The sequence below is a fragment of the Cnephaeus nilssonii genome (genome assembly GCF_951640355.1).
Source record: "Cnephaeus nilssonii genome assembly, chromosome: 4".
Lineage (NCBI taxonomy): Eukaryota > Metazoa > Chordata > Mammalia > Chiroptera > Vespertilionidae > Cnephaeus > Cnephaeus nilssonii.
Window position 1 is genome coordinate 62,559,118 of NC_137075.1, and position 14,238 is coordinate 62,573,355.

At 45.8% G+C, this 14,238-nt stretch overlaps 1 protein-coding gene across 1 annotated transcript in view; it reads left to right on the forward strand.

Moving 5' to 3' along the window:
• The window catches only part of TLN2 (talin 2), a 410,048-nt gene that overhangs the window by 295,709 nt on the left and 100,101 nt on the right, over window positions 1-14,238 (forward strand). Inside the window, 4 exon segments of the mRNA XM_079767908.1 lie at window positions 9,922-10,130; window positions 11,438-11,557; window positions 12,589-12,786; window positions 13,853-13,992. Of these exon segments, the coding sequence (XP_079624034.1) occupies window positions 9,922-10,130; window positions 11,438-11,557; window positions 12,589-12,786; window positions 13,853-13,992 (667 nt within the window).

Consider the following 14,238-nt stretch of genomic DNA (forward strand, 5'->3'; position numbering starts at 1 on the left):
AAGAGCCAAATAAATAAAAGCCGAAAGGTCTGCAGGGTGAGGGATGGTTTGAGTACTGGAGACAGCAGCAGTACACTGTAAGGAACAGATTGTGTAATGATCAACTTTAGGAAAAACTCCAGGTTGTAAAAGAAAGAAAATGTTTGTGTAGTCAGAAGTAGAATCAGGAGGACATCTAAACCTATCTGAAATGGAAACACGAAGTTTCAATGTAAGCCCATTGCTTGAAAATATGACATTAATCAGAAGAAAGCATAAAGAACTGAGTGGCTCTAGGAGTAGGAATCAGGGGGAGGAGTGGGTATGGATTATTGCTTTTGTTATGCAGTGGTACTGCTTGACTTTTTTTGTTTGTTTGAAATATACATTACTACTGAAGTAAATATACGTCCAGAAGAGAGCATACATACTAAATGTATACCTTCATGAGTTATCACAAATATAATGCACCACCAAGCCACCATCAAGAGCAAGTAATGGAACATTTTCACATCTCAGTGGCATTGCTGGGTCATGGGCTGTGCAACTATTCAGCTATGCTCCTTCCAGCAGTATCGAAGGATCCAGTTGTCCTGTAGCCTTGTCACCACTTGGTATTGTCAGCCATGGCCATTCTGTTGAGTGTGGAGCAGTGGCACATTGTGGTTTGAATTTGCATTTCCCTGAGGAACAATGCAATTGAGGGCCTTTTCATTGGCCATTTGGGTATCTTCTTTTGTGAAATGCCTGTTCATGTCTTTTGTACATTTTTAAAAATTTGAATTTTCTATCCTTTTCTTATTTGTTTGTATGAATTCCATGTGGCTTAGGTATATTTCTTGTATCTTGTGGCTTACCTTTTCACTCTCTTAAAGGTATTTGTTGAAAAACAAAATCTAAATTTTATAATAGTCCAATTTACACTTCTTTTCCTTTATGGTTAGTACTTTTTATGTCCATTTTAAAATTGTGCCTCTCCAAAATCATGAAGATATTCTCCTCTGTTACAGTCTAGAAGTTTTACTGTTCTACTTTTTACATTTAGAAGTGTAGTCTATCTGGAATTGAGTTTTGTAGACGTGCAAATAGGGTCCTACTTTAGTTTTTTTTTCCCACATGCTTATGCATTTGACCCAGCACTACTTTTTGAAACCCAGTAGTCTTTAGTGCCACTTCATTATAAATTAAATGAGCACATATATGTACAAGTCAGTCTCTGATGCTTTGTTTCTTTTCCATTGCTTTAATTGCCTGTTCTTAGTATCACACTTTTCTAATTACTACAGTTTTATATACATACTGAGTGTTAATATCTAATAATGTAAGTCTTCCAACACTGTTGTTCTTCCTCAAGTTAGTATTGACTATTCTTGGCCCTTCATAGTTCCACATCAATTCTAGAATCAGCCTGTCAGTTTCTATCCACCCACCCACAAATACCCTGTGTTTTTTTTAATTGAAGTTACATGAATCAATTTTGGGGTAAATGACATCTTCACATTATTGACTTTTTATCACAGTATTCTGATCTGTGACTAGGTTATGTTCTTCTATTTATTTAGATTTTCCTTTCTCTCAGTACTGTTATATAGTTTTCTGCATAGAAGCTTTTGTTTTCATTATATTGTGTATGATCCATCCTTTCCCATCCTTTTGCTTTGAACTTTTCTGTGTGCTTATATTTAACTAGAGGCCTGGTGCACGAAATTCATGCAGGGGGGGTGTCCCTCAACCCGGCCTGCACTGCTCACCTGCCTGACTGCCTGCCTGTCTGATTGCCCCTAGCCACTTCTACCTCCCGGCCTGATCGCCTCCTAACTGTTCCCCTGCCAGCAGAGCTGCAGGACCCCCAGGCCTTACTGCGTGGAGCAGCCGCCAGGCCCTGCCTCTGCTGTGCATGCGGCCATCTTGTGGCAGCCATCTTGTGATGACGTTGCGGTGGCCATCTTGTCATGTGAGGGCATTGCACAACGCCACCTAAGCTTTTATTATATAGGATGTGTATCCTGCCAGTATCATGTAGCTGCTCTTTGGTGGAGGGAGAAGTTCTTTGTGTGACAATCTTTTTCTCTCCAATTGGGATATTTGATCTATTTACATATACTGTAATTACTGATAATATTGGAGTTTGATTCTATTGTCTTACTACTTTTTTTTATGTCCTAGCTGTTCTAGGTTCCTTTTTCTCCCCTTTCTTGCTTTCTTTCAGATTTATATGTATTTGTTCAATTCTAGTTCTCTTCCTTTGATTAACTTGTTAGTTGTACATTCATTAAGTATTACAATTTTTTAAAGTCTAATATAATTTACCATGTTTACCTCTTCCTGGACAGTGCAAGAATCTTGGGACACTTATATTTACATTTTTTCCAACTCATTCATTGCTGTGTGTTTTAATTCTACATACATTTTAATCTCCTCAATTCAATCTCAATATTGCTTCATGCAGTAGGTATAGATCAGTGGTCGGCAAACTCATTAGTCAACAGAGCAAAATATCAACAGTACAACGATTGAAATTTCTTTTGAGCCAAATTTTTTAAACTTAAACTTCTTCTAATGCCACTTATTCAAAATAGACTCACCCAGGCCATGGTATTTTGTGGAAGAGCCACACTCAAGGGGCCAAAGAGCCGCATGTGGCTCGCGAGCCGCAGTTTGCCGACCACTGGTATAGATCGATTCACTCCCATGTTTATCTCCATTGTTCTTCATTCCTTCTTGCATCTCCGTGTTCTTTTACCTGATATTATTTCCATTCTGCCTGAAGACTTCCTTCATTATTCCCTTTAGTCTGAGTCTACTATCACTAGTTCCTTCATTTTTTATTTTGCTAAAAATGCCTTTGTTTAGCCTTTAATTTTGGTGGATAATTTCAATTATTATAAAATTTTAGGTTGGCAGTTATTTTCTTCCAGCCTTTGAAGATGTTATTCCATTGTCTTCTGGCTTCCTTTATTTCTCTTGTGAAGTCAGCTGTCAGTTTACTCTTCTAAAGGTAATGTGATTTTATTTTTCCCCTCTATTTGCTTTTTGAATTTTCTCAGCCTTTGATTTTCAAGCAATGTCCCCAGAGGAATTTTCTTGCATATTTATCCTGCTTTGGGTTGTAGTACTCCTTAAAACTGGAATTTGTTATCTTACCAAAGGTTTTTTGTGTTTTTTTTTCAAACTTTCAACCATTGTCTCTTCAAATATTGCTTCCGCCCGCCCCCCCACTTTTTTTGTCTTCTTTGTAGAGTTCAGTTACCACTTAAGTTAGTCATTTTCACTGTTTTGTGTGTCTTCTATGCTCTTTTCTATATTTGCCATAATTTTGCTTATTATTGTTTTTAATCCTCCCCTGACGATATGTTTTATTTATTTTAGAGAGGAAGGAAGGGACACACACACACTGATGTGAGAGAGAAACATTGATTGGTTGCCTCCCATATGTGCCCTGACCGGTATCGAACCCACAACCTAGGCAGGTGCTCTGACTGAAAATAGAACCTGTAACCTTTTGGTGTACAGGACAATGCTCCAACTGAGTCATCCAGCCAGGGTACACTTTTTCTTCTTTATGCTTCATTCTCGATTTTTTTCTTTTGATTTATCTGCAGCTCATGATTCTTCTCTTTAGTTGTGTCTATTCTGCTTTCATTCCCTTCTATGTAGTTTTTTATTTTAAATATCATATTTTTCAGTATTATTATAGCCATTTGATTGTTTTCTTATTGTTTCCATTTCCCTGCTGGAACTCTCTATCTTATCATCGTATTTCTTCAACATCTTTATTGCAGTTATTAAATGTCCAGTTCCAATAATTCCAATATCAGAATCACATATGGACCTGTTTGTATTGTCTGGGTTTTCTCTCCTCTTTGTTTTCAGCCATTGGTCTTTATTTCCTGGTGTTTCTTATATATTTTTTTATTTAATGCTAATCATTGGTATTTACATTGGAGAGATAATTTGAGGCTCCAGCTTGTGTTTCTTTCCCTACAGAGGATTATTTTTTGCTCCCAGCATGTGGTTAAGATAGGGGCAGATCGCCGTAATGTGAGGAGGGACTTAACTGATTGGAGATGGTGCAGTCTATTTCCCATTTTCCTTTTAGGAGGGCTTCCTTTGTGCCTCCCACCCAAACATCTGTGGTATTTACCAGGTCATCGCTGTTTCTTGGGCTCAGAACTGTCCTTTTTTATCTTCCCAGACCCATGGGATTTCAGGAAGTTCTGCTCAGCTTCTCAGCTTCCGGACAATAGTTTACACATTTAAAAATGCCTCAAGGGCAAATGCAACACTGTACTCACTCCTCTGTGCTTACATTCTTTGTTTACTCATCAAGGTAAAGCTCATGCCTTGGTGTCTTTGCAATGCCTTCAAACAGATGTTTTTGTATATTTTCCCAGTGTTTCTAGTGGTTTTTCTGAGAGAGGGTTCATCTGCAATAAGTTATTCTACCATTACTATAAGCAAAATCCTCTTTCATTTTTAAAATAGCTATGTATATTTATTGCTTTGAAAGTAAGAGCACAGTAAGAGTTATGGCATAGGATAATATAATACCTGCAAAAAAAAAGAAAGAAAAAGAATGTACAGTTCTGTTAATGGAAGGGTAAGGAACATTTTCAGAGTAGAATTGACACCTGGGGTTTTAAGGATTGTTTAGGGCTCATTAAGCATTCAAGAAGAAGGAAAAAGTATATATAAATTCTTAAAAGCATAGGGCATAGGAGAGGTGTAAGTTTCAAGAATTTCTAAACTTTCCTGAAACCTTGCCAGATTTTGTCTGGATGATGAAATGCATTGTTAATGGAGCAAAGACTGCTTTACACCTTACATCATCTGACACTGATAACATTCAGGATGACAGACTGTCTAGCTGGTGTCTGAAAAACCACCTAAAAGTAGCACCATTCATTTTGGCAGTGGGAGCAGCACCTATGATGTCCCAAAGGTAAGAGAAAGGAAGGCTGACCAAATGAACTGAGAAAGGGTCTAGCAAAAGGCAAGGAGGGGAGGTGTGAGAGGATAAGGCTGGAAAGTTAGACTGGGGATCCAATCCTGAAGGCCTCCTATGCCAATTTAAGTAATTTGAAATTTAACCTAAGAGCACGTGAAAACATTAAAGAGCTTTTCCCCATGGATCCAGTTTACATTGCCTTTTATAGAAGTTGCTCTTCCTCTTGTGGGCAAATAAGTTGGAGGGAAACAAAGTTGGAGGTAGGGAGACCAGTGAGAAGGCTGTTGCATGCATCCGCATGAGGGATGGCAGTGAAGGGGAAGAGGTGGATTAAAGAGAGACCTGAGAGTTGGTGACTGGCTAGGAGTGGCAGGATGGGAATAAGGAAGGACAGCTTGTACCACAGCCTGATAGTTGAATTAGGAGATGTTGGAATCCCTGTGATGGAAATGCAGGACCATTGGCGGGCATGCTAGATGCCAGGTTCACCTTAAATGCTTTCCGTTTGAAGTGCCTGCAAGTACAAGTACCCATTAGGCATCTAGATATTTGCCTCTGGACTCGGTAGAGAAATCTGGGCTAGAGAGGAAGGTTTGTTAATGTTTAATAAAATTATAATGATTGAAACGGTGGAGATACATTTGTCTGGGGGGAGTGGTAGGGTGAGAAAAGTTTATCAGATGGAACCGTGAGGAGCTCAAATATATTGAACAAGGCCGAGCAATAGAAACCTTCATAAGAAATGAGAACATGCAGCCTTGGAGAGAGGAAACTCGGAGAGAGGGATGTCTCTAGAGCTAGAAAGGTAGTTGCTGCCCAGACAGTTACCTACGAGAGACTTAAGGAACACCCACTGGCTTTAGGAAAAACAGGGCCCTGCTCTCCCTGTTGAAGGCAGGAAAGTTAAAGAATGGGTGGGAAGCAAGGAGAGAGCGCAAATGGCAGCCTCTCCCTGGGCCGCGGTTCCCTGGGCCGCGGTGAAGGTGTGTGGGACTCAGAAGTTACATAAGCTGCCACAGGGCTGGATTCTAACGCAGACGTGCGTTTGTTTGGCCAGTGCAGTATTCCAAATGTATTTCTGATCAGCTGGATACAATTACATAGACAGGTGCCTTTCCACATCCCTTGGGGCAGATTTAAAAATCTGTCATGCTTGGTTTTGACCTGGTGAGTTTGCTATGTGGTCTAATGCTGTCTACACACAATCTACATGAATTCCGATCAAGAATAACTACAAAAAATTCCACTATCTTTTATATCACGATGTGGCTTCTTAAGACTCTATTACCGAATATTATTTAAGACCCAGGAGGCAAGAATTCTGGGGAAGTGATGTGTGTCTTCAAAGGATTGTGGGTTTGAAACAGTGGTCAGCGTTCCTGTTTCCCACCGGCAGCTCTGGCACGGTGACTACGGAACAGTTTCACTTGGAGGGTGGTGTTTGCTTGAGGCCCAGCTCTGATGATTCTCTTCCTTACCGTGGAGGATGCTGCTGTGAATTCTGCCATGTACAGCCTGAGAAGTTCCCTGGGCGCCCCAGCCTCTGGCGGCCTTGTTCCATCCTTTTGATGGTGTGGCTTCCTCTTTCTGGGAAACCTGATCCCTCCAAAGAGGACCCGGGATGTGCCCTGAGATTTCATGCTGAGTCCTTGGTAGAAAACACGTGGATGGACAAGCTTGCAGCGGGAGGGGCAGGGCGGGGACGTGGGGAGAACTTGCAGGCCTTGAGTCTTGCAGAACTCCGTTCTTCTGGTTTCTGCCTTTTAAAAAAATTGTCTTGTTTCAGTAAAAGACTTTTGCATAAACATGCCTTTCCTAATTGTGTATGATAAACGTTTTTATTCTTCCAAAGTCGTATACGACTCTAATAGAAATGGATTCAGGAGTTCATATGACAAAGAGGAGGGATCTGAAAGCCACAGGCTATGATTTTCAACAGTCAGAGCTGTGATCTCAGCCTCCCCTAAAACTTGTGGGAAACCGAGGGAAAAGGCAACAGTCTAGGCCGCCCAGCTAACGAGCAGCAGAGCCAGAGCTAGATGAGGTCTTAACCAAACCTCATCTGCAGCCCTTCTCCACAGGGACATCCTTCCGCCCTGTGCCAGAGCTGAACTGTTTTACGCAGCTTGCTTCTCTCCGCCACCTTCGCTTTATTATCTTTGTGTTTTCTCTCCTGGCCTTCTCATCTGCCTCAAAAAGCACTTTGTTCAAAATCTTTGATTCTGCATGTTGCACGCGGAAGTGCCGTGTGAGAAGCGGTAGACTGCGGTTTTGTAACCTGCCTTGATTAAGTTGTAGAGTTATGCCCCAGCTGTGTGGCTTACTAAACATTTACAGCTCAGCAAGTCTGCAGTGCTGTAAAGTTGTCTTGTTTTATGGAGCTGGGCCTTTTGCACTCTTCATTGTATTACGGGCCCTCATCATCCTCAGCAAGAAGAGGACCGCCTGCTGTGTCTGTCGATTCAGCCAAAGCAATGGCTGGTGAAGGCCACACTCCGTGGCCCCCAGAGACCGTCCAGCCGAAGCCTTTAGAAAAAAATCATTTGCGTATTTTTCATGCAGATGTTATATGCTTTTTTTTTATTTTTTTTATTTTTTATTGATTTGATTACAGAGAGGAAGAGAGAGGGATAGAGAGTTAGAAACATCGATGATAGAGAAACATCGACCAGCTGCCTCTTGCACACCCCCTACTGGGGATGTGCCCGCAACCAAGGTACATGCCCTTGACTGGAATCGAACCTGGGACCCTTCAGTCCGCAGGGCGACACTCTATCCACTGAGCCAAACCGGTTTCGGCGAGATGTTATATGCTTTAACAAGATCCCTCGTTGTTCTCTATCCCAGAGAGCACTGTGCAGAGAGTCTGACCCACAAGTTAGAAAACCTCAGGTCTGGCTCTGGTGCTGCCTCTAAAAGCGTGTTCATGGACAAGCGCTGGGCCTCGTCTGTGAGACGGTTCAGAGATGAGCTCTACGGTCGGCTCTTCTGTAGCTCTCGGGATTCTCAGGTCTCTTTGTCACGTGCTCTGGCATTTCCAGCCTGCATCCTCTTCTTGGGTTGCCAAGGACTAGGTGCCGTGTAGGAAAGCTCATGTTCATTCCGCAGGAGGTGGCGCCAGAGTTTTTAAGGACCAGTTTATACTCGTAGTTTATCACCAAATCCCAACATCTTTAGGAGTGAATTGAAAGGTGAACAGGCCTCTCACAAAAGAGGAGATCCCAATGGCCATTAAGTGAGAAAGTGCTCCATCTCATTACTCACTAGAGCTATAAAAATTAACCCCCAGTGAGAGGCACCTGCACACCCACCAGAATGGCTAAAATAAAAAATCTGACAGTAGCAAGTTTCAGCTAGGATGTAGGATGGAACTCTCATACACTGCTGGTGGAGTGCAACATGGTAAAAACATTCTGAAAAAAAGTTTTGTAGTACCTCTAAAGCTAAATTTACACTTACTCTGTGACCCAGCAATTATGTTCCTACGTTTATATCTTTAAAAAACTATTCCATATGTCAACCTAAATGCATGTACAAGAACTTTCTTGGTAGCTTTATTTATAGTAGCCCAAACAGGAAACAATCCAAATGTTCATCAGCAGTAGAATGCATAAACAGATGTTGATGTATTCATATAATGGAATACTATACATCAAGAAAACGAATGAATGGCTATGGGTGAATCTCACAGCATTATGATCAGAGAAAGAAGCCAGATATAAAAGGATACATACTGTGTGGTTTCATCAACATGGAGTTTAAGAACAGGTAAAACTAGTCAAAAGTGATAGAAACTAGAATAGCGATGACCTCTGCTGTGAGAGGACATTGACTGGGAATGGGCACGAGTGATGCGAATGTTCTATGTCTCCATCTGGAGGACAGATATATATAGATGGACACACAAGTAGAAAGTCACTGAGCTGCCCACAGAGTGTATACTAAGGGCCCAGTGCACCTTGAAAGGAATTGTGGACTGTGAGGCTGTGGTGGGCACAGGGGCAGGTCTTGGCCCATCCTCCACACACACACCCTGCCCCTCCTGCTGCGGCCCCTAGTCCCAGGTCTGCTGGCAGCCTTGCTCCCGCCACCACCGCTCCTATGCGCTTACGGCGCCAGCCCCGCTCACAAACCGCTGAAGGCATGGAGTGATTGGAGCCAGCGCCAGCAGCAGGTGTGAGTGGCGGCTGCTGCCCCGATCACCCCTCAGGAGCAGGGGTAGGTGAAGAAGCCCTCAGGCAGCTGCTGCTCGCACCTGCTGACAGCGCTGAGCAATCAGGACTGACACCGGGTGCTGGCAACGGGTGTGAGCGGTACCTCCGGCGCTGGCAGTGGGTGCAAGAGGGGCTGGCGCCAGCAGCAGATGCAAGCACTGGGCAGGACTGCCGCGTGCAGGAGCAAAAAATTTTCAGTAACCACCAGAGGCTCATCCCAATGATGACAGCAACTGGCACCCCACCTTGGTCTGGCACTCCTGCTCACCTGCTCCACTATCTTGCCACGGCCGATGCCCACCATGTTCTGCGCTCTGCCACCTGCTGCTGACACCCGCCATGTTCCGCACGCGCCCCCTGGTGGTCAGCGTACATCATAGCACTGGTTGTTCGGTTGTCCAGTTGTTCCACCGTTTGGTCTATTTGCATATTAGGGTTTTATATATATAGATAAGCATATGCCCCAATCAAAACAATTGAGAAGAAAGAATGAGTCACCTGTGTGTGATCCCATGCACTCGGTGTTCTAGGTCTAGGAGCAGTGGGGCAGTGGGGGTGAGGGGAACCAGAGGGAAATAGTTTTCAGCATGGCATTTGTTAGAATGTCTCTCTTGGGTTGGTCCAGAGCCAGTGGTGTGGGCGACTTCTTTGAGAAGCACAGCAATTCAAATTTTATAATAAGGAATCTGGAGCTCAGGTGTGCCAGACACTCTTCTTTCTAGGAAGCTCCAGTCTAGAGGTTTACTCCCACGTATGACTTTAGATGGCTTTTATCCACAGGGGTGGCAGCTAGAGAGACGGCCCAAGCGCTGAAGACGCTGGCCCAGGCTGCCCGTGGAGTGGCTGCATCGACGAGTGACCCCGCAGCTGCGCACGCCATGTTAGATTCTGCTCGCGATGTGATGGAGGGCTCGGCCATGCTCATCCAAGAAGCCAAGCAGGCCCTGATTGCTCCTGGAGACGCGGAGAGTCAGCAGAGGCTGGCCCAGGTGAGGCCCGGAATGGTGGTCATCACTAAAGTGGGCGTGTTAGCGGGCTCCCTCCTGGGCATTCTTCTTCTGGTGTGAACACTGAGTGGGTGTTTTCAGGGCCTTCCAAAGTGCCATAACAATGCCGCCCTTACCTACATAATACTTACTTTTGAAAAAAAAATTAGTATTTTTTTATTGATTTCAGAGAGAGGGAGAGGGAGATAGAAATATCAGTGATGAGAGAGAATCATTGTCTGCCTCCTGCACACCCCGTACTGGGTATCGAGCCTGAAACCCGGACATGTGCCCTGACCAGGAATCAAACCCTGACCTCCTGATTCATAGGTCGATGCTCAACCACTGAGCCACACCAGCCAGGCCTTAATACCTACTTTAATAAGTCTTGCCTAGTAGCCAACATAATGTGTCAACAGAGAGTATGGGGGACTTTTACTTCGATGAAATCTGCCCTTGGAGCTTTAGGAGTCAGGACACTACCTGTTTGCTTTAGGCCTACATATGCTCAAGGGTATTCCTCTTCCTGGGAGATAAGGTAGATGGACTTGGTCTGACCACTCAGAGTTTTAAACTCTGACTCTCTACTGCCTCTTAGGAGGAGTCTTCAACTACCTGATGCACCTAGTTGGCTAGAGACCATCTGGGCGAAGTTCTGCACCAGTCACTAGGAAGAAGATGCTTTAGATTAAAGGGATTGACATAACCCACACTTAAGATCCTGCCCTTTAACTGAGGATACCGAAGAGTACAAACAGGGAGCCCTCACACATGCCTGAAAGGCATCCTGTGGGCACCTCCTGGTGGGTCTGGAAGTGCTCGGAGCCGTCTCCCTGCCCTTGGGCACTGAGGCTTGGGGCTGATGACTCAGAGGGTTGCTGAGCAGAAATCAACCACAGCCCCCTTAACTGTGATCCAGAGAACTCAAGGCCTGCTTCCACCTCCGTGATCTCTGCAGGGCTCGCAACAGGGGAGCTCTTTCTGTTTCTCTTGGTGTTAGACATCTTTGTTTAGAACCTGACATGATATTGGCAAGCTCTGAGTTTGAATCGCAGTCACGACGTAGCCTGGCTTTGGGGAAAGGCAGGGTGTACTGTCTCAGTGTGTCAGACCCTTTGCCAAGACAGGATATTTACCGCAGCGAGAGGCCAGAGGAGGAGATTTAAGGGTAAACAGTGTCAGGAAGATGCTGGTGGACCATTGCCCCATCTTTTTTCAGCTCTGCATACTGTCACTGCTCAGTCCCAACACGTGCAAAAATGTGCGGAAAGCTGCTTTCTTACAGAGCTTTTCCCCTTCCGTGTATGCAGGTGGCCAAAGCCGTCTCGCACTCCCTGAATAACTGCGTGAATTGCCTCCCCGGGCAGAAGGATGTGGACGTGGCCTTGAAGAGCATCGGGGAGTCCAGCAAGAAGCTACTTGTGGACTCGGTGAGAGGTTTGGGGTTGGGAAGGGGCTCGGGGAATGGCGCTCACTGCGGGTGTGCGTGGGGTCTTCTCTCCTCCAGGGGGCCTCGGAGAGCCAACCTCTCCTTTAGGAGGCTGTTATTCCTGCCCATCTGCCTTTTCCTAGTTTGGCTGCCTGCTCAGTGAAGTTTCAGGTGGAGCTTTTAAAGTTCACTTTTTCTTGGAACACATTTGCCATTTGCTCTTGGGTCATCCCCGTGAGACAGGAAAGAGGGGAGTAGGTGATCATCTGACTTCTTATCAGGGCATCTGGGACGATAACGATCAGGCAATGGAGGGACGTGTGTCCAAGATTCAGTAAAGGAGGTAGTGTGAGGGGTTTCACCTGGGACCTGTTCCCTTCCCTGTTCTGTGAGCCTCCTTCTGGGAGGCTTGTTCCTGTTTATCTTTGTTTCTTTTCTGTCTGGTGCCCGGCATGGGCCAGGTGTGCAAGCAGTGCAAGGTGTGCAAGTCTAGCCTCTCTCTCTGTCTCTGCAACTTTTCATATACAGTCATAGTTCTGCTGGTGACGATTCTGTTCTATAGCCAAGCTATATTATGAGCAAAGGCCACTCATAAAAATGGATGGCTGTTAGTTTGGAAGAATAGGATTGGAAGGTAACTGGCATCAGTGTTTTAGTTCTAGAGAGCCAAAAGTTTGAGAGCTTCCACCTAAGAGAGACAACACAGAGTTGTGCTTCAGAGTCCTGGAGGCAGATTGCCCAGGTGTGAGTCCTGACTGTGCCACTTCGGAGACCGTCGCCCCTGAGGATAGCTGTCTTACTATTTTTAGAACCACAGTGTCTAGCACTGAATAGGTATTCAGTAAATGTAAATGGGTGAATGAGTGCATATATGTTGAAGGTCAAATTTAACATGAGCTCAGGCCGCACAGAGCCTTCAGTCTCAGTGACTCAAAACGCATCCCTGGAGAATCTGTCTTCGTCCTCAGTCCCTTCCTCCATCCCTCTCATGCAAAGTGAACTTCTCACAGCTGTGCCTTTTGTTCCCCACAGTTACCTCCAAGCACGAAGCCGTTCCAGGAAGCCCAGAGCGAACTGAACCAAGCAGCAGCCGACCTGAACCAGTCTGCTGGGGAAGTGGTCCATGCCACCCGCGGGCAGAGCGGGGAGCTGGCTGCGGCCTCCGGGAAGTTCAGTGACGATTTCGATGAATTCCTCGATGCTGGCATTGAGATGGCGGGCCAAGCTCAGGTGGGTGTGTGTCTATGGGGTGGGGTGGGAGGAGGGGACAGTCTGGAACTGACCCTCACCTCTCTACTCTAATGGACAGGCCACCCTTGAGGCCGATTGGGCAAATGGGAATGGGGAACCCGTCCAAGGCTACCCTGCTGCGTTCTTTTTGCCGCTTAGGAAGCTCCGTGATCTCACAGGAGTGGCATCCCCGAGATGCTATCAGCTTCTGTGTGAGGTGATTCTTGGAGATGGGGAACGATTCCCACGGACCTCCAGCAAAATTCGCCACTTTATTTACATTCTTTGGAGGGAGGGTGGTAAGAGGAGGGAAAAAGTTTAGCCGAGACTAGCATAGCTCCACATCCTGTGCTTTGAGTGCGGTAATAGAGTGAAAAGTCATGTTGTTGAGGTTCAGCAGGCCCATCGAAAGGGACTGTACCTAGTACTGAGTCAGAGGATTAAAAATCACCTCCTCCAGATGAACAGATAAACCCTGGTTTGTAACAAGGGAGCATGACTGGTCTGGTGTCAGCCTGCAGAGTGTTTCCCCCAGCTCCTGCCATCTCCCTAGCAGAGCTACCCAGGGTACTTCTTGCTCTGTTATCTGCAGAGAGCGAGAAATGTGCCCTCTCCCGGGTCAGGAACTTCTGGGATGCAGTCAGCTCTGACTGTCGAGACAGGGCTGGCCGCCTGTGCCAGGCTGGGATGGACGGCCCCTTGACAACTCTAGCATTGTTGAGCAAGACGTTGGCCTGTGGCCTGGCCTGTGCACTGTGCGCGTGCTCGCTCCCCCCTCGCTCCCCCTCCTTTTAATGCCTCCACTTGTGAGATAGCACGGCTCTTGGCTGACCCACTTGGGGAAGAATTTCTGTCCTGTTTTGTGACTCTTGGTCTGGGTATCTGTCTGGGGAAGCGTAGACACCAGTCAGTGTCCCAACAAGTTAGGTCTCTGCAAACTAATTGGGCTTAATTCAATCTCTGTAGATAACTTGCTTCTATCCCAAGATGCTGCTCCCAGCTCTCTGACTGCTTGCTAGGAGAGATGGAGCATCCCTAGTTACTCCGGCCCCTCTTGACCTTCCAGACCAAAGAAGACCAGATCCAGGTGATCGGGAACCTCAAGAATATCTCTATGGCATCCAGCAAGCTGCTGTTAGCTGCCAAGTCTCTCTCTGTGGACCCAGGAGCCCCCAATGCGAAAAACCTCCTCGCCGCAGCTGCAAGGTGAGAGTGGAACAAAATGCGCTTTTCGTGTGTTGACAAGCAGGGTCCGTGCTTGCGAGATGTGCTGGCATCCTGCTGATTTTGCTGAGCAAAGGAGTGGTGTCCTGGTGCTGCCAGAGGGGGAGCCCAGAGTGGCAAAGACTCTGGGGTTTCAGTAAACTGGCTCATTTTCATGCGCGTTCCCCTCTGTGGGCACCTGTCTTCTCCTCCAGCCTTTTCCATTGGCCTGGCTTAGACTTAGACTCT